Source organism: Neophocaena asiaeorientalis, unplaced genomic scaffold (assembly GCF_003031525.2).
Source record: "Neophocaena asiaeorientalis asiaeorientalis breed wild unplaced genomic scaffold, Neophocaena_asiaeorientalis_V1.1 scaffold5, whole genome shotgun sequence".
In the NCBI taxonomy this organism is placed as follows: domain Eukaryota; kingdom Metazoa; phylum Chordata; class Mammalia; order Artiodactyla; family Phocoenidae; genus Neophocaena; species Neophocaena asiaeorientalis.
The window spans coordinates 4,718,242-4,740,634 of NW_020174698.1; the positions used below are offsets into that span (position 1 = coordinate 4,718,242).

The 22,393-nt window shown below is 37.4% G+C and overlaps 1 protein-coding gene across 1 annotated transcript in view; it reads left to right on the plus strand.

The window, feature by feature from the left end:
• MOXD1 (monooxygenase DBH like 1) overlaps positions 1–22,393 on the plus strand; it is an 83,242-nt gene that overhangs the window by 56,872 nt on the left and 3,977 nt on the right. Inside the window, exons 6-11 of the mRNA XM_024759011.1 lie at positions 3,886–4,065; positions 4,706–4,808; positions 6,269–6,435; positions 8,088–8,279; positions 9,837–9,896; positions 13,710–13,852. Coding sequence (XP_024614779.1) covers positions 3,886–4,065; positions 4,706–4,808; positions 6,269–6,435; positions 8,088–8,279; positions 9,837–9,896; positions 13,710–13,852 — 845 coding nt within the window. The remainder of the gene's footprint in view (positions 1–3,885; positions 4,066–4,705; positions 4,809–6,268; positions 6,436–8,087; positions 8,280–9,836; positions 9,897–13,709; positions 13,853–22,393) is intronic.

The window sequence follows — 22,393 nt, forward strand, 5'->3', positions numbered from 1 at the left end:
CATTGCCACCCACTTCCACAGGCACTTTTAAAAAAGATTTCTTTTTATTTATGTCTTCTGCTGGCATATAGCCAACTAAAAGCAAAATTCAATTAAATGTTCATTACAGTCTCAGGAATGCCAGTTTATTTATATTTGTGTACTTTATCTTGCCACGACCTTCTGTGACAATTTCTATCATTGTAATACTTTTCTGGATAGAGGCCACTTTTGGCATTCCCATTTTGATTGTGATAATGATGTGACACCTCTGAAGTAGTAATCAAAACAGGAAGTCCTTTGTAAGTGCTGCCCCTTACAGCACTGATAGACAAATAAGCCTTACAGCCTTCTTTGTCTCAGAAGTATTTAAATACAAAAGTATAGCACTCCACCGTTGTTTCAAACAAGGCAGTGATGCAAAAGGAAAATTCTTTCCTGTGGACTGTTACCAAGAGCACAAGAAAGAGTAGTGTCGAGTGCTTGCATTCAGCCAACAAGCAGTGTGAGTCATGGACCCCTTGTGCACCTCACTCTCCTTCCTCAGATGTACTCACTGGTCTCTGCCTCAGCCTTACTTGGGAGAAGAGAAGGATATCACAGCAGGGGATAAAACTCGAGTGCTATGACTGCTTCAGATGTTTGTGGAACTGGTTGCGGCAGCAGAAGATAACGTGCAGCCGTCATTTGGTGATTGGTAGCCATGCACTGGCGTCACTAGGCTCTTAAGCGTGACAGGAAGCTTTGTGGGAAATTCCTGTGCTGGGCACCATAAACCAATGGCCCCGTCCCGCTCTCATCAAGGAGCTCACATTCCCTGGAACTTGGACCCTGCACTGTCGGGTTATTCGCATCCATGGGGATATTCTTGGTGTCTCACTTAATTATCCCCCATAGTCAACTTAAAATTCTCTATCAAGAAATTCTCCTCTTTTCAGGAGTTTCATAACTCGTATTTTTCCTCCCACGTCTGTGGCCTCTTCATTCAGTAGTTATCCTTACGTATCATTCTCAGGCTTCTTCTCTTTCTTTGTCTCTTTCGTCTCACAGTAGAAAAAAAATTCTGTTTTTCCAAGGGCTTCACTTCTTCCAAGGCTTCCTATATTTTCTTATGATCAGTACCTAGGTTTGCCTGCAGTAAGTTTCCTTCTTGTTTTATGAGTGTATTTTTCTTAGGAAATCCTCATTTTCTAGGCTGTACTATCCATTTGGGGCTTGGATTGCAATTTAATTCTCCCTAAAGCCTTCACTGAGTTTTGAGGAGAGACCTTGTTATTTGCTCTCCTTAGGAGAGAGCACAGTTAAAGGTCACAGTCTGTCTCCTCTCCCTAGAGGCTAAGGGTACTTGGACTGGGTGGCAAGGAGGGCAGGAGACTCCCCAGGCATGACGCTCCCTCCCAGTCTGGCACTGCTTCCCTGATGGCAGTACTGCATGGGGATTTTCATAGTGGCTCTGAAAGCACCTCCTGGCATTGACATCTGCCTGACAGCTGTCGGCAACTTCCCTTATGTGAAACCCTTCATCCGCCCGCTCACTGGGAGCAACCGCCAAGGTCATTGGTGCATCTCCAACGTATCTTCCTTCAACAGCGTGTTGCAGCAGAAGAGTACTGACCTTGGGGTCAGACCAGCCTAGTTTCAAATCCCCATCCACCACTTCCTAGCCATGGTACTTTGAACTTGCTGCCTAAACCTCTGAGTCTTAGTTTTCTCATCTGTAAAATGGAGACAATAACATTTACCTTGTAGATTTGTTATAAATAGTAAATGAAATATGTGAAATGACTCAATAGTGGCTGGTAGTTAGTAGGTGCTAAATAAAAGACAGATGTTACTATTATTGTTCCTAGAATGCATTGTTAGCTTGGCAACTTGGTGTTGGCTTCAGCACTTCCTTTGTACATACAAAGGCACTTGTTCTTAAAGAATTTTTTTTTTAAGAAGTTTATTTGAAGCTCCTCTAACACAGGCACCACCCAGCCTCACATACTCTGCCCCCACTCTCTCTTAGCGCCCTCTTGCTGTGCCATTATGAAGGCCTCTAGTTTATGTAGCAGCCTTGGCATCAGCCAGCCCTCATTTGCCCCAAGGGCTCCTATCCAGGACCTACCTTGTAGAGCTCAGTACAGCCTACAGGTTCTGCCTGAACTTAGAAGGCACACAGCAAAAATATTTTACTATGGCCATATTATCAGTTTCCGGTCCCCCCTGGAGTACTGAGGTGCCCAAATAAGTACTCGCAAAAAAGCTCAAACTAAATGTGCAAGCTACCATCTCGTAGAAATCCTGGGCTGTCCTTCTGTGTACTTGTTATATATTACGCAATCATGCTTGAACAATAGCTGTCATTTTCAGGCAAAATAGAAAATAGTTTCTGTCTTCAGGGCACACGATCCTCTAGAGATGAGGCGAGTGCAAACCCAGCCATGTGCAGCGTCATTTTCCGTGAATGTGATGTTAAAAATGTACACGTGGGTTAGGTGTGGCAGGACTCAGCAACACAAAGGAAAAGCTGGATTTAAAAACTTGAACCTCTGACTGCCCATTCAGATCTCTACTCACTGACTACTGCTTCTCTCTTTGGCTGCTGAGATTTTCATATATATGTATAAACATATATATAAAAACATATATATAAACATATATATACATATATATAAACATATATATGTATAAACATATATAAAAACATATATACATATATATATGTAAACACATATATATAAAGAAAACTAGAAAATCAAAATGGAGAGACTTAGGAGAAAGTAGCTGAAAACACTTCACCTTTATGACTGTCTAAAGCAAGGAGTTTAAAATGAATTTTTTGCATTTGAGTAGTTAGGGCTAAAAGCACAAATGTGGATGAGCTCTAAGACAGCTAAACTCTTGGAAATTTAGGAACACACCAGGCCTTCTTTGGCGGATGAACAGAAGGTTCAAAGAACCCTGTAACTAATGGCAACACCTATAGCCCAGCTAAGCTAAGTACAGGGCTCATCCACTTCCTCTGGATATAAGGCTCTTTGGGTTGTTAGGATGTGCTTTTAGCTCATTCTGGGTTCCTGGACAATGTTCTGAAGGGACTTAACAGAAGGGACAATGGAAGGAGCATAGTCACCTAAATCACGCTTTCAGGACCAACTTTACCACTCATTCTATTTTCACCAGTTTTCTTCTTCTAATTTGAGCCGTGTCACAGGAGTGCATCGCTACAGTGACTTTTTCTCTCCTAAGTTCTAATGGTAAAATTTTTGTTAGAATTTGATTTTAATCACTAAAATAAAAATATCCTTTATTGAGCCCTCCTTTGTGCCTAGCACTATGCTCTGTACCATATAGATAGGTGATAGATGATAGAAAGATAGATAGATAGGTGATACATGATCTATTACTGCTAGTAGGGTTGGGTAAAGATAACATTTTGAGGTGGTAGAGAGGGAGACTGAAGGCGTTTATGCCTGTGTGATTTTTTTTTTCTATGTGAAAAAGAGAGAGACAGAGAGACAGAGACAGAGAGATGGAGAGAGAGACAGAGAGTGCCAGGGCAAAGTAAAACCTGGAAGAGAGCAAGCAAGTTTTGAAACAGCTGCTATGCAGAATGTTAAGGGAAACAACAGTGAGTTAAAAAGGCAAACAACAGATTAGTAAAGTCCTAGGATTCTCGGAGGAGTAAATGGTTATCGCATCTTTGCTGTTGCCATTGTCTTTGCCACTGCCATCACTGTCAGCACCATCATCATCATCACTGTCATCATCTCCAGAACAAATTATGCTTCAGCCACATAACCATTACATAGATGAGAAAACTATTCTTTGAAAAACTAATGATCATTTATGCTCATTTCATGCTTATCGTAGGGTGTTGTAGGGTGTTTTTATTCACTGCATTCACCTGTGCTTGCTTAGGTTAAGCCCGTGATACAGAGAGGCCACGAGAGTCTGGTCCATCACATCCTGCTCTATCAGTGCAGCAGCAACTTCAGCGACAGCGTCCTGGACCACGGCCACGAGTGCTACCACCCTAACATGCCCGATGCCTTCCTCACGTGCGAGACTGTCATTTTTGCGTGGGCCATTGGTGGAGAGGTGGGCCAATGATTACTGAGATGTAACGAAGTTAATTGATCATTTTTCCCCCTACGAGCCTAACACTTACATGTAAAACTCTATATACTTTTTTTTAATGTATTTATTTATTTTAGGCTGCGTTGGGTCTTCATTGCTGTGCGTGGGCTTTCTCTGGTTGCTGCGAGCAGGGGGCTACTCTTCATTGCGGTGCACGGGCTTTCTCATTGTGGTGGCTTCTCTTGTCGCGGAGCATGGGCTCTAAGTGCCCGGGCTTCATTAGTTGTGGCACGTGGGCTCAGTAGTTGTGGCTCACGGGCTGTAGAGCACAGGCTTAGTAGTTGTGGTGCACGGGCTTAGTTGCTCCGTGGCATGTGGGATCTTCCCGGACCAGGGCTCGAACCCGTATCCACTGCATTAGCAGGTGGATTCTTAACCACTGCGCCACCAGGGAGGCTCTATATAGTATTTTTGATATGAGGGTGGTTTATTTTTCTTTCCATAGGAAGTAATTCTTTCCTTAAGCCATTTTATTTGATCAACTGTAGATTAATGGAGTTGAAAAATATTGAAATATCGTTGAGAATGGCTGGCTTTTGGGTGGAACAGAGCTCTGAGGGACATTCACAGGACAGTATGTCATGGAATTTTGCTTGTTTAGGGTTTTTCCTATCCACCTCATGTTGGATTATCCCTCGGTACTCCATTAGACCCTCATTATGTGCTCCTGGAAGTCCATTATGACAATCCAACATATAAGGAAGGTGAGTGTATTCTTTATACATTCTACCTATGATTTTAAAAGTTTTGTAACTTTTTATTTTAACAGAGTTAAACAGACTTAAAATAGCATCCAGTGGTAGAAAGAATTAACCTATACATTTGTCATCCAATTAAGATACTTTTATTAGAATGAAAAAGGGCACTATTAGTAGTTACACTGGGACAACAGTCATTAACCAGCGATGAACCAGGCAAATGGGCGCATGTGATCACTAATTTTAAAAAGCAATTTGCATATTACTTACCAGGAAGTAGAATAATAGACTTTTCCCTTTATGATGTAAATTAGTCCCAAATACTTGGTGCTTACAAAATATTTTCTTTCTAAAAGCACATATAAAAAACTATCATACATCACACTAGAAAATATTAAGCATTTTGTTGTGTGATAGGCAAACCATAAATATACTCAAAAATATTTATGGAGTGACACTGTGTAATATGATGTTGAAATGAAGAGAGGCATTTACACCTGAATTTACTATGTAATATTCCAAAGCCAAAAAATTGAAGGATTTAATAGGAAATTATCAACAGAAGAAACTTAAAAGTTATTATTTTACACTGATTCGTGCAATTTTTCAGCAAATACTGAGCACCAGTGATGTGCTGGATCTGTGTTTAACAACATAATGTCCCCACCCTCATGGACATTATAGTATAGGGGAAAAGAGAAACAATAAAATAATCACAACAATTAATACAAAATTATATATATGTTAATTGATCCAAAGGTCAGTTCAGTAGTCACAGGTAGGTAAGTCACCACTGCAAAGAAGAAGCAATTAATTTTATAGTGGAACGGATTTATAATTGTTGGGGCTCATACCGTCCGTCCTTATGATAACTTATGTCACAGGAAGAGATGTGTCTTATTCATCTTTCCTCCCCACTGTGCCTGTTGTTGTGCTGTTCACATGATAGATTCTTAATAACTGTTTGTTGATCGAATGACTGATGAATTATTAAAAGGCTGGTAATAAACTATAAAGAAAGTTAACCATTAGTACTTTTCTTCATCACCAGGTGGTTTCTAGACCAAGGGGTTTTCACCTCTATGTAAATGTTCCTGAACTTCACCTCAAAACAGTATAAAATGAAACTCCTGTTGAGTTATTCTATATTCTAATGAATGAGTTTAGAATTTTCGTTCTGTCTTCATGTTAGGTAATTGTGGAATATATCAGCTGGTCAACACAAATGTGTCTCCTATGGTATGCTGTGTAAGTCAAGAATGGTTGCAGACCATATGGCGACTCGTCTTTTAATACCTCTTTGTGAAGCTGAATGTTGCCATCCATTAATCTTTGCTTGTACTCCTTTCCCTTGAGAGATTTTTAAGAAAAGCCAATGAACCCATTTCAACTGAATCTGGAAAACTTTTTCTTTTTTAAGAACTTAAACTCACTTTTAATTATTCTTGTTTAAATGCTCGTTCCAGGCTTATTAGATAATTCTGGATTGAGGTTATTTCACACGACAGATATAAGGAAATACGACGCTGGGGTGATTGAGGCTGGCCTCTGGGTAAGCCTCTTCCACACAATCCCTCCGGGCCTGCCTGATTTCCGCTCTGAGGGTCACTGCACCCTGGAATGCCTGGAAGAGGTATGCTGTGTCTGAGTTTATGAGCTGCTGTTTCCAGATTAATCTATGCTCTTAGAAACTATGTTTGGAAAATTCCAAGTTAGTTTATTATTAATCTTTTTCTTGTTGTCATGCTGTAAAACAATTATTTACAATTTTAGCAAGACCTTTATTGCTTTTTTAAATCTTGAAGACTACAGGTGTAGAATTCTTAAAGACAGGAATAATTTTCAGGGTGTTTTCCTTCCTTTCCCCTCCTTTGATTGTTTCATAGTGGATACTTCACTTTCTCTTTTACAATTTTGACCTTTGTTGTAGTCCCGTTTTCCTTTCTCAACTTTATCTTTTATCCATATTTGTTTTTCCCATGATTCATTTTCATTTTTTTCTCATTTTCTCTGATTTATAGTTGCCTTCCCTTCTTTAACCAAAGAGCAAGAATAACTAATATAAAAATACATATTGGATAAGAGAAAACCATATATAAGTATTTCAGAATGGCTGCTTCCACTTATAGTTCTTTTTTCTTGAATTAAAGTATTTCGACATGGTTAGTATTCCTTATGAATTATAGGATATTGTGGTTGTAGACAGTATGGCAGACTGGTGGAGTGGAAAGATTGTGCTCTTCTGAGTTATGTAAGCCATTTAGACCATGAATTAAATTGCCATGACATCAACCACTAGCTGTAGGACCATGAGCATTTCATTTAATTTCACTCTCCCAGTTCAGTTTTCTTATCTGGAAAAGTGGGAGTAGATTCTCCTTTTAAGAGTTTCAATGTGCAAGCTACCGACATACTGGAATCTTTCTGCCAGGAGCTTTGACTGCTTTCTTACCTACTAAAAGAAGAAAGAAGAAAGATAATAGTAGTCCCGTTTTCCTTTCTCAACTTTATCTTTTATCCATATTTGTTTTTCCCATGATTCATTTTCATTTTTTTCTCATTTTCTCTGATTTATAGTTGCCTTCCCTTCTTTAACCAAAGAGCAAGAATAACTAATATAAAAATACATATTGGATAAGAGAAAACCATATATAAGTATTTCAGAATGGCTGCTTCCACTTATAGTTCTTTTTTCTTGAATTAAAGTATTTCGACATGGTTAGTATTCCTTATGAATTATAGGATATTGTGGTTGTAGACAGTATGGCAGACTGGTGGAGTGGAAAGATTGTGCTCTTCTGAGTTATGTAAGCCATTTAGACCATGAATTAAATTGCCATGACATCAACCACTAGCTGTAGGACCATGAGCATTTCATTTAATTTCACTCTCCCAGTTCAGTTTTCTTATCTGGAAAAGTGGGAGTAGATTCTCCTTTTAAGAGTTTCAATGTGCAAGCTACCGACATACTGGAATCTTTCTGCCAGGAGCTTTGACTGCTTTCTTACCTACTAAAAGAAGAAAGAAGAAAGATAATATTTAGAAGTGGTCCAGTTGGTCCTCAGCAAGCATTAGTTCCTTTTCTTTTCTCCCAGCCAGTATTGCTTCACAAAGATAACACTGCTAGGTATAAGTCAGGAAAAATCCAAATTCAAAATATCTGGCAGCTCATGCATTCACTCAAATTGTGTAAGCGTTTCTTCTCAGTTGTCTCTACAAGTCTGTTTTAAGGTGAACTGTCTGAGCTTCTTTGGGCTAATCAGGCCTCCCCTGTGTCCCCTGTAGGCTTTGGAAGTTGAAAAGCCAAGTGGCATCCACGTGTTTGCTGTTCTGCTCCACGCTCACCTGGCAGGCAGAGGCATCAGGCTGCGTCATTTTCGCAAAGGGGAAGAAATGAGATTACTCGCTTATGATGATGATTTTGACTTCAATTTCCAGGAGTTTCAGTACCTAAAGGAAGAACGAACAATCTTACCAGTATGATTGTTTTGTTCTTTTTCACTGAATGTCATCAAAGTCCTGAGACGTAGGTCTGCTGAGAATTAGCCGGGTTTCTACTGGTGAAATAGCTCGCTCATCCACATCCTCAAAGCCACCCACGTGGCTGTCGCACAAGCCACATGGAATGTGTTTGCTCTGTTTTCCCAAACTGAAACTCATTTTCCTTACTATTCCCAGGGGCAACTCAAGTTGTTGATTTACAAAGCAAATAAAAACTTGGGTTTTGTGCTGTAAGCATCTTTTTTTTTTTACTCGACTCCCCGGTTAACGGTCCTTTGTCTCGCAGTTCAGGTAGCGGTAAGATCAGAAGTCTGCTTTCACCGTAAGATAGTTTTTGGAAGTTTCATTTCAGTAAAAATGAATATAAGGTAATTCTTTCATTTGACAAAGATATTTGGACATAGCTAATTATTCTGTTGTGTGTAAACCAGCTTGCAACAGTACTTGGGGTTCTAGTGGAATGACACAGAAGAGAATTTAGTGTTTTATAATAATGAAGAATTTAAAAAATTTTATGATGCTTCATTTTGTCAAATTTTTTGTTTAATGGCCATCAAGCTCAATAGTTATATAAATTCCTACCCTTATTCTCTTCTTAAACGTCAGACACTTATACTAGTTATGAAGTGAGGGTAATAGCAATATCTTTTCTATATGCAGAAATTCCCTGATACACCCTGAGAGTAGGAAGATGAAATTTGAGAAACAGTGATCTCAAGATTCTTAAGGACTACCCTCCATTTTATGGTGTTGTCTTGTCTTGGGACTCTCTTGGGTTATCTCAGAACTCCTTGTGACACATAACTGGTGTGCCATAAGTAGGGTGTAAATATGTTGAGATACTGATCTCTGGGCTCTCTGAATATCTAGGCAGGGAGGACAAATCTGGGGGCCATTACCCAGAGCTCACTCCCTCTGATGAATAGCCTGTCCACTCACCTGACTGGGGAGCCATAAAAAATTATATTCATTATGTGCAGAACTGTTCAAAAGGTTGGAAAGTACGGGAAAAATAAATTACTAGTAATTTGCCTCATAAATCTGTTTTAAGAAAATGAATACCTAAGGACCTTTAAAGAAAATAATGTAAATGAGGAGATAATCACATTAACTAGTATCTGTGGCTAAATTTTATGAAGTGTTTTATCTGTACTAAGAGCTAAATGTGTGATCTGTCATGTAATCTCCCAACAGCTGTGCAAGATAAGTGCTATTTTTATCATTATTTTTTAGATGAACAAATTGTGTCATGCACAATTTGTTGAGTCATTTCCTTACTAGTTGAGTCATTTCCTTACCTAGGTCATGCAGCTAGAACATGGTGGAGTCTGGCTTGAACAAAGAGAGTCTTATTTGTTTCTTTGTTTGCTTATTATACGAGCAAACCTAGAACTTAATATATCAAAGGTCTTATGAATCAAAGTACTTAATGCATGCATTCATATAGAAAATTAAACTGTTGGTCTACAAATGTATTAGATAAATAGAACAACATGAAACTCCAATCTGAAAGCTTCTACTTTTATGTTTTAGGGAGATCATCTAATTACTGAGTGTCGCTACAACACAAAAGATAGAGCCCGGATGACTTGGGTAAGAAGAATTTTTTTATTATTAAAATTTATTTGTGGAGGAGGAGGAATAAACTTTGATCTTAGAAGAGAAATAAGTGAAAAGCATTCACATTTGGAAGCAAAATTCCTGAATATCTTGAACATGAAACCTCATAAAAGTAAAATCAGAGCTGTTTTAGCATTTTATCAGATTAACTAATGATGCTTTGGTAATATTTGCAGTATAATTTAGTGACCCCTTCAGGAAAAGCTATCCTTAGTCTTTCAGTTTTTCCTCACCAAATATTATTATAAAGACCTGTGGTCGCTAATGACCATGCGCGTGAGTCTGGACTTAGATGAACCGAGACTTCAAAAGGAAGAATAAATTCCATGACCTTAGCGCTTCTGACCCAAAGAGAAATCTGGTCCCAACAGATTTACTGGGGAGTTCTGCCACACATTCAAGAAATAAATCACTCACGCCTTCCTCGGTCTCTTCCAGGGAGCACAAAAAAAGGGGGAACACCTTCTACCAACTCATTTTAGGAAGTTAGCATAAGCTTAATACTGAAACTTGATATGGGCAATACGAGAAAGGTCCACAACATGCACCAGAGGGAAGTAACTTTGACAAAGTATCGACAAACCAAATCCAGCATTATATAAAACTGTAACGTTAGGACTGATTTGGGCTTAACTAAGGAATGTAAAATTGGTTCAAATTAGAAAATACACTAATGCCATTATACATTAAGAGATCGAAGGAAAAAGACTTATGATCACTTCAATAGGGGCAGAAAAAGCATTCATAAAATTTGTCAGTCATGGGGGGAATAAAGGACATTTAGCAAACTAGGAATAGGAGAGAATTACCTTAACCAGATAAACATTAGCTGTGAAAAATCTATAGCAAATATCAAACTAAGTGAAATGCTAGAAGTAATTCTTTAAAGTCAGGAAGAAGACAACGATGTTTATTATCACTGGTTTTATTCACTATTGTAGTAGAAAAGAAAAAAATGAGATATAAAGATCAGAAAGGAAGAAGCGAAGAAATAAAACATTATTTACAGATATTGTAATTTTCCACATCAAAACCTCCCCCAAACTGATAAATCTAAAGTTAATTGTATTTTAGTGTGCGATAAATTATCTCAAGAAAATTCAGTTTAAGGCTATAAATCCTATAGAAATAAAATAACATTAGATGTGTTTGATCTCTATGGAGAAAATTATTAGTCATTATGTAAGACATTAAAGATCACCTAAAGAAATTAAGAGATACTGTGTTCATGGATAGAAAAGCTCCGTGAAACAAAGATAATCTTTTTCTTTTTAAATTGGTTTATAAATTTGATATAATTCCAGTAAAGAAAGATCAGAGAGATTTTATGATTTGGGGTTTTGGTGTCTAACTAAGAAATCTTCACCTAGCCAAAGGTTTTCTCCTATTTTTTTTAAAAAAAATTTCTAAAAATGTTACAGTTTTAGCTTTTACACCGAGCAAGTTGATTGTAAAATCTACATAAAAGAGCAAAGCATTAAGAATTGGCAAGACACTACTAAAAAGAACGAGATGGGAAACAAGCTACTAGATTTGATGACTTATTTTAAAGCTATGGTGATTAATAGTGTGGTTTGGGTCCAGAGTTGGAAGAGTGGACCAGAATAGGGATCCTGGAAACAGACCTACAAACCCCCTGTATGGAAACTTGGTTTAAGATAGAAATGGCATTCAGATAAGTGGCAAAGGATGGACTTTTTCATTAAAGAATTACTGGCACAGTTGGGTATCCAGATGACAAAAATAAAATTACATCTTTATCTCCCACAATGCACAAAAAAATAATTTCTAGGTAGATTAAACATTAAAATGTGAAAAACAAAATATTAAAACCACTAGGAGAAATATATATAAATATAACTTTAGTACTTTGGGGTAAGAACTTATTAAACGGAACATAAAAAGTGCAAACTATAAATTAGAAGATTGATGAACTTGATTACCTTAACACTTTTGGTTACCCAAAAAACACTATTAAGTGAAAAGATAAGTTCTAAACTGAAAAAAAATTGCAATACACAAAGCATTAGTATCCAGCATATAAAATAAATTCTATAAATCCATAACATAAGACAAACATACAATAGGAAAAAAGCAGAAGTGTGTCCCTCACTGGACATTGCCATCGGTGTCAAGGAATGACCCACTTAAAGTTATACTCTCTTCAGTGGGGCAGCCAGCAGCCAATGACTGGTTGATGTGAGAATACAAAAGCCCAATTCCCTTCCTACAATTTGGTATAACTCTGAATAGCCAACCCAGCTCGGGAACAAATTAAATATATTTACTGAGGTGTCAGCTGCACTGAGGAGATCAGCTTCTCCTTTTGCCCAGTCCTGCATCAAGTGCAAAGCATTCTGTTCTGCAGTTTGTAAAATCATTGCATATTAACCACTACATTAATGTATAACTATGAACAACACTACTATGTTTTTCACCTTCACTTTTGTAAGATAGATGATTTGCTGGATACGGAATTCTTGATTAATTTCTTTTTCCCTGGAGCACTTGAAAATGTGATTCCAATATCGTTTTATTACTTCCATCATTTATGATGAAATGTCAGTTGTTCACTGTATTACTGTTCCCCTACGTGCAATGTATCGTTTTTCTTTGCCGCTTTCAAGATTTTGTCTTTGGCTTTTAGCAATATGACTATGATGTGTCTAGGTATGGCTGTCTTCATAATTATCTTTGGCATTTATTGAGCTTCTTGGGTCTGTAAGTTAATGTTTTTCACTAAATTTGGGAGGATTTCCACCATTTTTTTCAAATATTTTTTTCTATTCTTTTTTTCTCTTCCCTCTCATTCTGGAATTCAAATTACATACATGGAACATTTAATATTATCCTACAGATCTCTGAGGTGTTTTCACTTTCTTTAGTCTTTTTTCCTCTGTTCTTTGGGTTGGGAAATTGCTATTGGTTGATCTTCAAGTTCACGGCTTCCTTCCTCTGCCATGTCAAGTTGCTCTCGAGCTCATCCTGTGAATTTTTAATTTAGTTATAGTACCTTTCAACTCTAGAATTTCTATTCGGTTCTTTTTTCTAATGTTTTCCTTTGTCTGATGTCATTCCTTATTTGTTCACTCATTTTTCACATATTTACCTTTAATTATTTGAACATCTTTCTTTAGCTCTTTAAATATATTTATGTCTGTTTTCAAGTCTTTGCTGAATCCAGCATCCATGTCCTCTCACAATTTATTTCTACTAACTTTTTGTCCTGAATACAGATCATAGTTTCCTGTTTCTTTTCACGTTTAATAACTTTTGGTTGAAAATTGGACATTGTTGTAGCAACTCCAGATGCCGTTCTTCTTTTTAAATTAGTACCTAATTTACTACTTAGATTCAAACTGTGAACTGTGCCTCCCCTGTGGTATGCAGCTGCTGATGTTTCTACACATGACAGCAAGATTATGGAAAACTCAGTGCAATCAGGCAAAGATTCCATCACACTGACCGATCGGTATCTTGTTACTGAACATCCTCTGAAATGTTCACTGTGGTGAGAAGTTTACATCGCATACCCTGAACTTTGAGGACATTATTAAGTTATTTAAGAAAGGCAGCTTTGAAAGAGATGGAAATAACTTTATTAATTTTGAAATGTGCCACTATCTTTTGAAAAACCAAATTGGCCTTTAAGTGATGATTTTTCAGCTTTAAGGTTTATGACGTTTCAATACGGGAAGAAACCGCGTAACATTTGCAGCTTGTGTTCTATAAGTATCAGAGTTGGTGGAACATATACGTTTCTAAATAAAGTATCTCCATTTTCAGGGAGGATTAAGCACCAGGAACGAAATGTGTCTCTCATACCTTCTTTATTACCCACGAATTAACCTTACTCGATGTGCTAGTATCCCAGACATTATGGAGCAACTTCAGTTCATTGGTGTTAAGGAGATCTACAGGCCAGTCACGTAAGTAGTAAACGGATTTCATGGTAGGGGTGAGGATGGGCTTTATTTTTATAGTAGATTCATCACCATGGTGTGGGATTCCTTAATGTGCTGTTCTATTTGATTATTTTCACTTGGGGAGTCCAAGGGACCTTCTTGCTTGTTATGTCCAGGGTCCTTGAGACTACTCTTAGGTTCAGTAGTTTTCTAGGAAGACCTAAAGGATTCAGCTTATAGTTGTACTCATGACTAATATGTATTACAGTGAAAGAATATAAAGAAAAATGAACAAAAGGAAAAGGCACATGAGGTAAAGTCCACAGGAAACCAAATGCAAGCTTCCAAGAGACCTCTCCTAGTGGAGTCACACAGAGTGTGCTTAATTCCACCCACGTCAAATTATGACAACATATATGAAGTGTTGTCAACTGGAGAAGCTCATTAGAGACTCAGTGCTGAGAGTTTCTACTGGGGAGCTGGTCACATAGGTGCCCTCTGCTTAGCAAATAGCAAAATTCCAGACTCCCAGAAGGAAAGCAAGTGTCAACATAAACAGCATCATCCGTACAGACAGTCTAGGCACAGTAAGTTACTCTCATCATTTGGAGAAAGTTTTATGTCCTATAGGAAATTGTTTGCTATTTAAGTTCCCTGATGCCAGCCAAAGGTCAGCCTTCCAAGCAGGTGTTCCTAAGGATGGCAGTCTCACGCCTTCTGTGTTAACTCTTTGTGTACAATTGCAGATAATAGAAATGACTTAGGATAAAATTATAAACAAGAGAAATATTATTCCTGCTCCCTTGAGATTGTGTGCTAGAGTGGGGAGGAGGTAATAAGCAAATAAACAACATAATATAAAATTTCAGATATTAAAAGATGTTATGAAAATAATCAAGACAGTGAAGGAAGTATATAGTTGTTCTCAGTAGGGTGGTGAGAGCTTCTCTTGGGAGGTGTCTTAGTCCATTTGGACTCATTACTGCCATAGACAGGGCAGCTTATAAACAACAGAAAATGTATCTGTCACTGTTCCAGAGGCTGAGAAGTCCAAGATCAAGATTCTGGCAGATTCAGCATCTGGTGAGGACCCACTTCCTCACAGACAGCCATCTTCTCACAGTGACCTCATGTGGCAGAGGGTCAAGGGAGCTTTCTCAAGCTGCTTCTATAAGGGCACTAATCCCATTTATGAGGACAGAGCCTCCCAAAGGCCCCACCTCCTAATAATGTCACCCTGGACATTAAGATTTCAACATGTGAATTTCTGAGGGTGACGGAACACAGATATTCAGACCATAGCAGGAGGTGATGTTTGAGCAGAGACCTCAGCGATCAGGAGCCAATCAAAGGAAGATATGCAAGTATACTCTTCAGGGAGAAAAGCCAGTATAATGGATGGCAGGTATGAGGCTAGCATGTTCAAAGAACAGCAAGAAGGTGGGTTTGGCTGAAGCAGAGTGAAATTTGGCAGAGAGTAGGTGACGAGGTCTAAGAGCAAGTGGGACCCTATAGTGTAGAACTTTTCAGGCAACATAAGGACTTTGGGTTTTAAGTGTGAAGAGAAGCTATTATAGGGTATAGGGTATTAAGAATGTTAATTTAGCTACTGCATTGAGAAAGGACTCTAGGAGGGCAAGATTGGAAAGAATCATATCTACCTGGAGACTTGTGATTGTCCAGTTGAGAGGTGAGGGTGCCTTGGACCAGGATGGTGCCAATAGTGTTTATGAGAAATGGTTCCAGTCAGGTTAGCTTTTGGAGGTAGCACTCTCTGGACTTGTTGATTGACTGCATCTCTGGGAGATGGTGAGGGAAAGAGAAGAGTAAAGGGAAAGTAAGGATATGTGAATGGTGCAGGGAAACATGTTTGAAGAAGTAATTGAGAACTATTATTAATTAATTATTATTATTAATATTAAGGTTGATGTAGAATAAAAGGATTTTATCCATTCTTAGTAGTGCCACAAAGAATTAGGGTGGCTGGTAGAAATTTTGAAGTGTAGATTTTATTTTAATATAAGGAAGAATTTTCTAATGATTAGGATTTTTCAAAATGAAAAGGACTGATGTAATTAGGCAAAAGATACACATAGAGTTTTGAGGGGGTGTATTTAAGGAGAGGTTAAATAAACTCTTAATGAGGATGTGGTAAAATGCAGATCTGAAGGAGAATATAATTATGGTCTCCTTTTTTTTTTTTGTGGTACGCGGGCCTCTCACTGTTGTGGCCTCTCCCGTTGCGGAGCACGGGCTCCGGACGCACAGGCTCAGCGGCCATGGCTCAGGGGCCCAGCCGCTCCGCGGCATGTGGGATCTTCCCAGACCGGGGCACGAACCCGTGTCCCCTGCATCGGCAGGTGGACTCTCAACCACTGCGCCACCAGGGAAGCCCTGGTCTCCTTTTTGTTCCAAAATTTTATAGGGATTATAAATTAGGAACTAAAAACACTCTTCTTTTTAAATTAAACCTGCTATTCATAGATATGTTCTACTGAGTTCTTATCCAGACAACCCAATGACCACTAGACAATAAGTCTGTATCTACTAAAATACAAATAACAAAATGCTGGTGTAAATTAAGTTTAGGTTATGAAGTATTTTCACATACATGATTTCATTTAATTTATTTTCACGCAATTCCAATAGGTAGAGCAGTATTTGCAATCCCAGTTTAGAGAAGGAAGTGGAAGCTATGAGATTAAAAATCTGTTCAACCTCATAGAATACATACTAAACGGGGGAGCTGGGGTTTGTATTGTGGTTGCTGATATATGTGCCTTTTTGTTCACAATCAATAACTACATTGCAAATAAGTAAATAAAATATCAATAAAAATCAAAACAGCACATAAAACATCATTCTAAAAACAATAGGATGTAGTCTTGTCTTTAAAATATTGAGATTATATTGTTTCTTACTAAGACTTAAGTAGTTTTCTTTTCCCTTTAGAATATTTTTAACGTATTGACTAGAAACTTTTCCTAATCAAGAGAATGTTGGAGTGAATGTTGGATGAACATTCAGAACCGTGTATTTACAAGATGAATGAAACGTGTTCTGTGGTCCAGTTATTTTCTTTTGTGTTCAACTTGTGTGAAGTCTCTGAAACACTCAGCTCCTGTGTCCCAACGAGCTCTGTCAGTGTCCGCACGTTTGGTCTCCTTCAGGAAGTATTGAAGTTGGGGTTTTCATCACTTCTCAAGACAGGGAGGGTTGCTTCAAAGAACAGGCCAGTTTTGAGATGTTATTGACCACATAAAACCATTTAACTACATGGTTAAATATAGTTATTCTTCAAAAATATGAGTGAAAAAGAGCCTCTGTTATAGAATACATGTTTGGACTTTAAATCAGACTTTCAAGTCTAGTTTGTCATCACACTGACATAAATATCATTAAAGGCCAAACCAACAAGGTTCTGGTGAAAAGATCAGAAAGCGAGAAATGGTTTGAGTGCTTTTTTTCTGTTTTGCTTATAAGAATATCGCTAATTTGGTTTTAGGACACAATACTAAACAGGAATATCATATAACATATAACCTAGAATCTCCTATTTTTGCTTTTAATATAAGGACTATTTAGGTGTCCAGTTTTTTTAAAACATTCTGTAGCAATTCTAGGATTAAAGGATGCATTGGCGGAAAGATAGAGACAAGTACATCCTGTCTCAGGAATTGTCTGTTTTGGGGGATGCAGTTTTTCTGTGCCTCCTACAGATCTGGCAAGGCTTAAGGAAAAACAAAAAACTCCCAAAGATCAGATAACAGAGTAGACAATGAGCTCAGATAAATTTGTATTCTCTGCTGCACCACACATCACCACTGTCTGTGTGGTTCCAGTGAGGTTTATGTGATGGAAAGTTCCTGCCTTATTTGTTCTATTTCTTAAAAAAAAAAAAATCAAGAGAGGTGTTTGTATTTTTCTTTGTAGGAAAAAAATTACTTTATGTTGATAAGGTGTAAAAGTCACACAGGCTTTATTATCGAGTTTAGGCAATGCAGAAAAAGGTTTTAAAAAGGAGGACGTGGCTTCCCTGGTGGCGCAGTGGTTGAGAATCCACCTGCCAGGGCAGGGGACAGGGATTTGAGCCCTGGTCCGGGAAGATCCCACATGCTGCGGAGCAACTAAGCCTGTGCGCCACAACTACTGAGCCAGCACTCTAGAGCCCGCGAGCCACAACCAGTGAGCCCACATGCCACAACTACTGAAGCCCACGCGCCTAGAGCCCATGCTGCACAGCAACAGAAGCCACTGCAGTGAGAAACCCACGCACCTCAATGAAGAGTAGACCTCGCTCACCGCAACTAGAGAAAGCCCATGCACAGCAAAGACCCAACGCAGCCAAAAATAAATAAATTAAAAAAAGAGGACGAAAGCAATCACCCCAAATTCTGTTAGACATAAGCAACACTAACATTAATGGAATGTCATTACAGACATTTTTCTATGTAGGTATTGATATGAAGATGAATAGAGTAGCATTAGAAAGATTATAATTTGTGCACTGCTTTAAACAAAAATATTAAAATTTAATTTTGTTTTAATTTATCAGAAGAAAAAGAAACTAAATCAAAATTGAGTAACTGTTGAACAAATAAACATTGCTATTGTTTTTAACTACAAGAGATAATATTGTATAAAGGAGCTCTCAAATGTTGAGAAAATAGATCATAAAAGATATTAACACATTTTTTTAAAAAACATGTTTCAGTTTTAGATCGTAAAGATGAGGACATTCACACTTTCACATTTTCTCCCAACCTCCCTTTTGTACCTCCAAATATGTATTATTTATATTAGAATTTTTGTATTCTCAAGATTTTAAATTTTCACATTTATTTCTAAAACATAATTTCCACAATATTTAATGCAACTTTTATAGACTCAGTGATAATCCCTAATCTTTATATGATTTCTGCATTTCTGAGTTCTTTAATTTGATTCCTCGGGGTTTTGTCCTCAAGTTGCTTAATCAAGAAGGGCTTCCATGTGCCCTGAGTTCTTTTATATTTGAAATTTTCTGCATTTACATTTGGGCAGCATATAATATTTTGGGGTCTTAGGGTATTTTTTCCCCCTTTGGAGATGTCTTTGGATGAATGGGCTCATTCTTCCTCTACCTGGAGAATTCATAAGTTAAATTGAACATATTTCAGTGTTGAGCATATGAATCAAATTTTCCCGAAACACAAAGTGTTCTTTCAGTACATATATTCACTTCTTTTTTTTTCATTTCAAGGGCATTTTATCTTATATCTACAAACTTTTTTCTAATCTATTTGGGATTTTTCTCAAGCATCTTCCCATAATTTTTCAGAAGTGCTCTTCTGCTTCCTGTTTTTTCTCACTTATTTGGTACTAATTTTTTTGTCTTAAGTTTATTTCCTGTAGTCTGCTATCCCTCTTTTCATCTCATTGTGTTGTTTTTTCATCTTGTATTTGAGCTCTTGTTTAATTGAATTCATGTTCTTATTAAATAAACTTACAGCGTGAAACACTTGAGGGAATTCTCTCCAGTACAATTGATTTATATCTTCCTCTAGAGTTGATTTTTTTCTGTCTCCTTATATGAAATGTGATATAATTTCCTTTCACCCTAAGTTTGCATGGTTGTTTGTCATTTCTTGCTTACGCCGAGCCAGTTCTGTTTAAAACTTCTCTTTGCTCTGGTAAAATATAGGTGAATTTTTACTACCTTCTAAGCAAATCTGAGAGAGCTTTCTTTCTCGCCACACCACAGTTTGAAGTTTGGGTGATGTGTTTTTATGTACTTCCTTTTCTGTATTTTGAGGGTAAAGGGCTGTGTGTGTAGAGGTGGGACTCTATATCACAATGCATGGATTATTCCTTTCTCAGATTTTATTAAAAATCTATTAGAGGATGTTTACTAAGTGGTTAGGGCTGAATGCCTTTCCATAAGGGAATGTCCCAGGCCTTATATCATGCTGTCAAATCTGTTGCAGCTCTCAAGCTTTTGCTTCCATCAGGGAGATTCAGCTTTACTGGGTGCTTCCCAACATTCACTGGCTCAGGGAGTACCCAGAGGATTAGGAGTTGTGCCTCGTTAAGTCAGATTTCCTGGTTTCCTTCTTTAGCAATTTGATTGGTAAAGTATATACTGTGTCTTTTTTGTTGGTTTGTTATGTTTTTATTTTTTTTTAAGTCAAATTGCTTGAGGTAGAACATACATACAATAAAATGCCCCTATGGTTAAGTATACTGTTCTAAAGTTTTCTCAGATGTGTACCCCTGTTGAACCACATCACAAATGAGATATAGAGCATTTTCATCACCGCCAGAACTTCTCTCACACCTCTGGAGACAATGCCCCCTCCACACAAAGCTCCAGGAAACCATGAAACTGCTTTGTCACTATCTATTGGCTTTGATCTTTTCTAGATTTTATGAAAATAGGGTAAGATGGTATATACTATTTTGTGCCTGGCTTCTTTAACTTACAATGTTTCTGAGATTCATCTACACTGATGAATGTATACTGAGATTCAGATATATACATGAATATACACGTATGTGTGTATCAGCAGTCCTTTCCTTTTTATGGCTGAGTAGTATTCTCCAGTGTGTATGTATATACCCAAATTCATTTATCGATTCACCAGTTGAAAGACATTTGGATTCTTTCCAGTTTGTGGCTATTATGAAGAAAGTTGCTATGAACATGATTGTGTTCATCCTTGGATGGACATATGTTTTCAATTTCTGGGTTAACACCTAGTGGTGGAATCCCTGGATTGTACACTAAGTTTATGTTTACTGCATAAGACTCTCAAAATGTTCTCCAGAATAGCAGACCGTCTTCTTACATTCTCACCAGATTAATAAGATCTCCTACTGCTTAACAATCTTCCCAATGTATTTTGTATTTTCCAGATTTTAAATTTTATCTATTTTAATGTGTATGCAGTGGTATCTTATTGTAGTTTTATTTTCCATTTCCCCGTGACGCATGATATAGAGCCTCTTTTCACATGGTTATTAGTCATTTATACCTGTTCCTTCATAATGGTTCAAATTCTTGTTCATTTAATTGGGTTACTTTTTAAAAAATTATTGAGTTGTAAGAGTCCTTCATAATTTTAAAGAGTTCTTTATACTTTGGATATAAATCTTTGTCAGGTATACGTTTGCAAATAATTTTTCCCAGTCTGGCTTGATTTTACTTTTTCAACTGTATTTTTTGAAGTCTGCTTTATCATTTTTGGTTTGTTTTGTGCTTTTGATGTCCCACGTAAGGAATTGCTGCCTGCCCAAGGTTGTGAAGATTTTCTCCTGTTTTCCTAAAAACTTTATAGTTTTAGCTTTAGGTTGATGATCCATTTTGAATAATTTTTTTGTGTGTTGTATATGCTGAGGTTCCTTGTATTTCACACAGATATCAAGTTGTACAAGAACCATTTGATGAAAAAAACTACCCTTTTCCTATATAATTACTCTGGAAGGTTTGCTGAAAATCATTTCACCATATACTGACAATTTCTGGACTCTGAGTTCTGTTTCATTGTGGCACATGTTTAGCTTTGCTATAATACCACACTCAAGTATTATTATAGTTTTATAGTAAATCTTGAAATAAGAGTGTGTAACGTGTAAGTCTCCAAACTTGTCATTTTTTTTTCTTCTTCCAAAATTATTTTGGATAGTCTAAGTTTATTCCATATTTGTGTATTTTTAAATCAATTAGTCAATTAAATTAAGCTTACAAAGGAAAATTACTCATCAATATTAAATCCTTCCTTTTTATCAACTATAGTGATATATAAATAATACCCTTCTATTTATATGTATATCTGGGTAGTCATTTGGACACTGCCCAGATATGCAGAAATGTAACTGTTGTACTTTCTAGAACATTCCTAATGTTTCTAATAACTAAATCCCAGTCCCAGTGAGAACAGAAGAACTTGCTACTTCAACATTACCTGTTTCTGGTTTACAGCTTAGTCTTTTAAGGAAAAATACTCAGGATAAATCTTTACTTTTTCAGGATTTCTCCTCATTCTATCTTTTCCTTCTCTTTTCTCCAGTGGTAATCTGGAAGTGTGGTGTAGGACAGTCTGGAAACGTTAGGAAATTAGTTGGTGTGATGTTACAGAGTAGGAGCCTGAACAAATTTAGTAGGAAGGGAAAGGAGACAATAAAAGTGAGACAAGATGCCAGGTCAGGGAGGTTGTGACATGATTCTCCTCACCCAGCCTGTCATGCTGGCTCCAACATAGGATTCATTGGGTCTACCCTTTCCTACATCCTTTTCCATATATTTATAGTAAGTAAATAAATGTGTTTATACCTCTTCTGTCATTTTACACTGTGGAATCTCAAACATATACTAGTTTACTAATTTGTTTTAGCAGTAAAACTTTTTAAGATTTCATCTACGTATGTAATACAGTATTCACTCTTACCAACAAGGCTGCGGAAAATTTAGGGCCCTTCGTCCACCTTAGTGCTTTAGCAGAGATTCCATTGCCACCTTGTGGTGTTTTAGGTGATTACAGGCTGATGATCTCCACACCCCCCCCCCACTCCCACCCCGCTAACCCC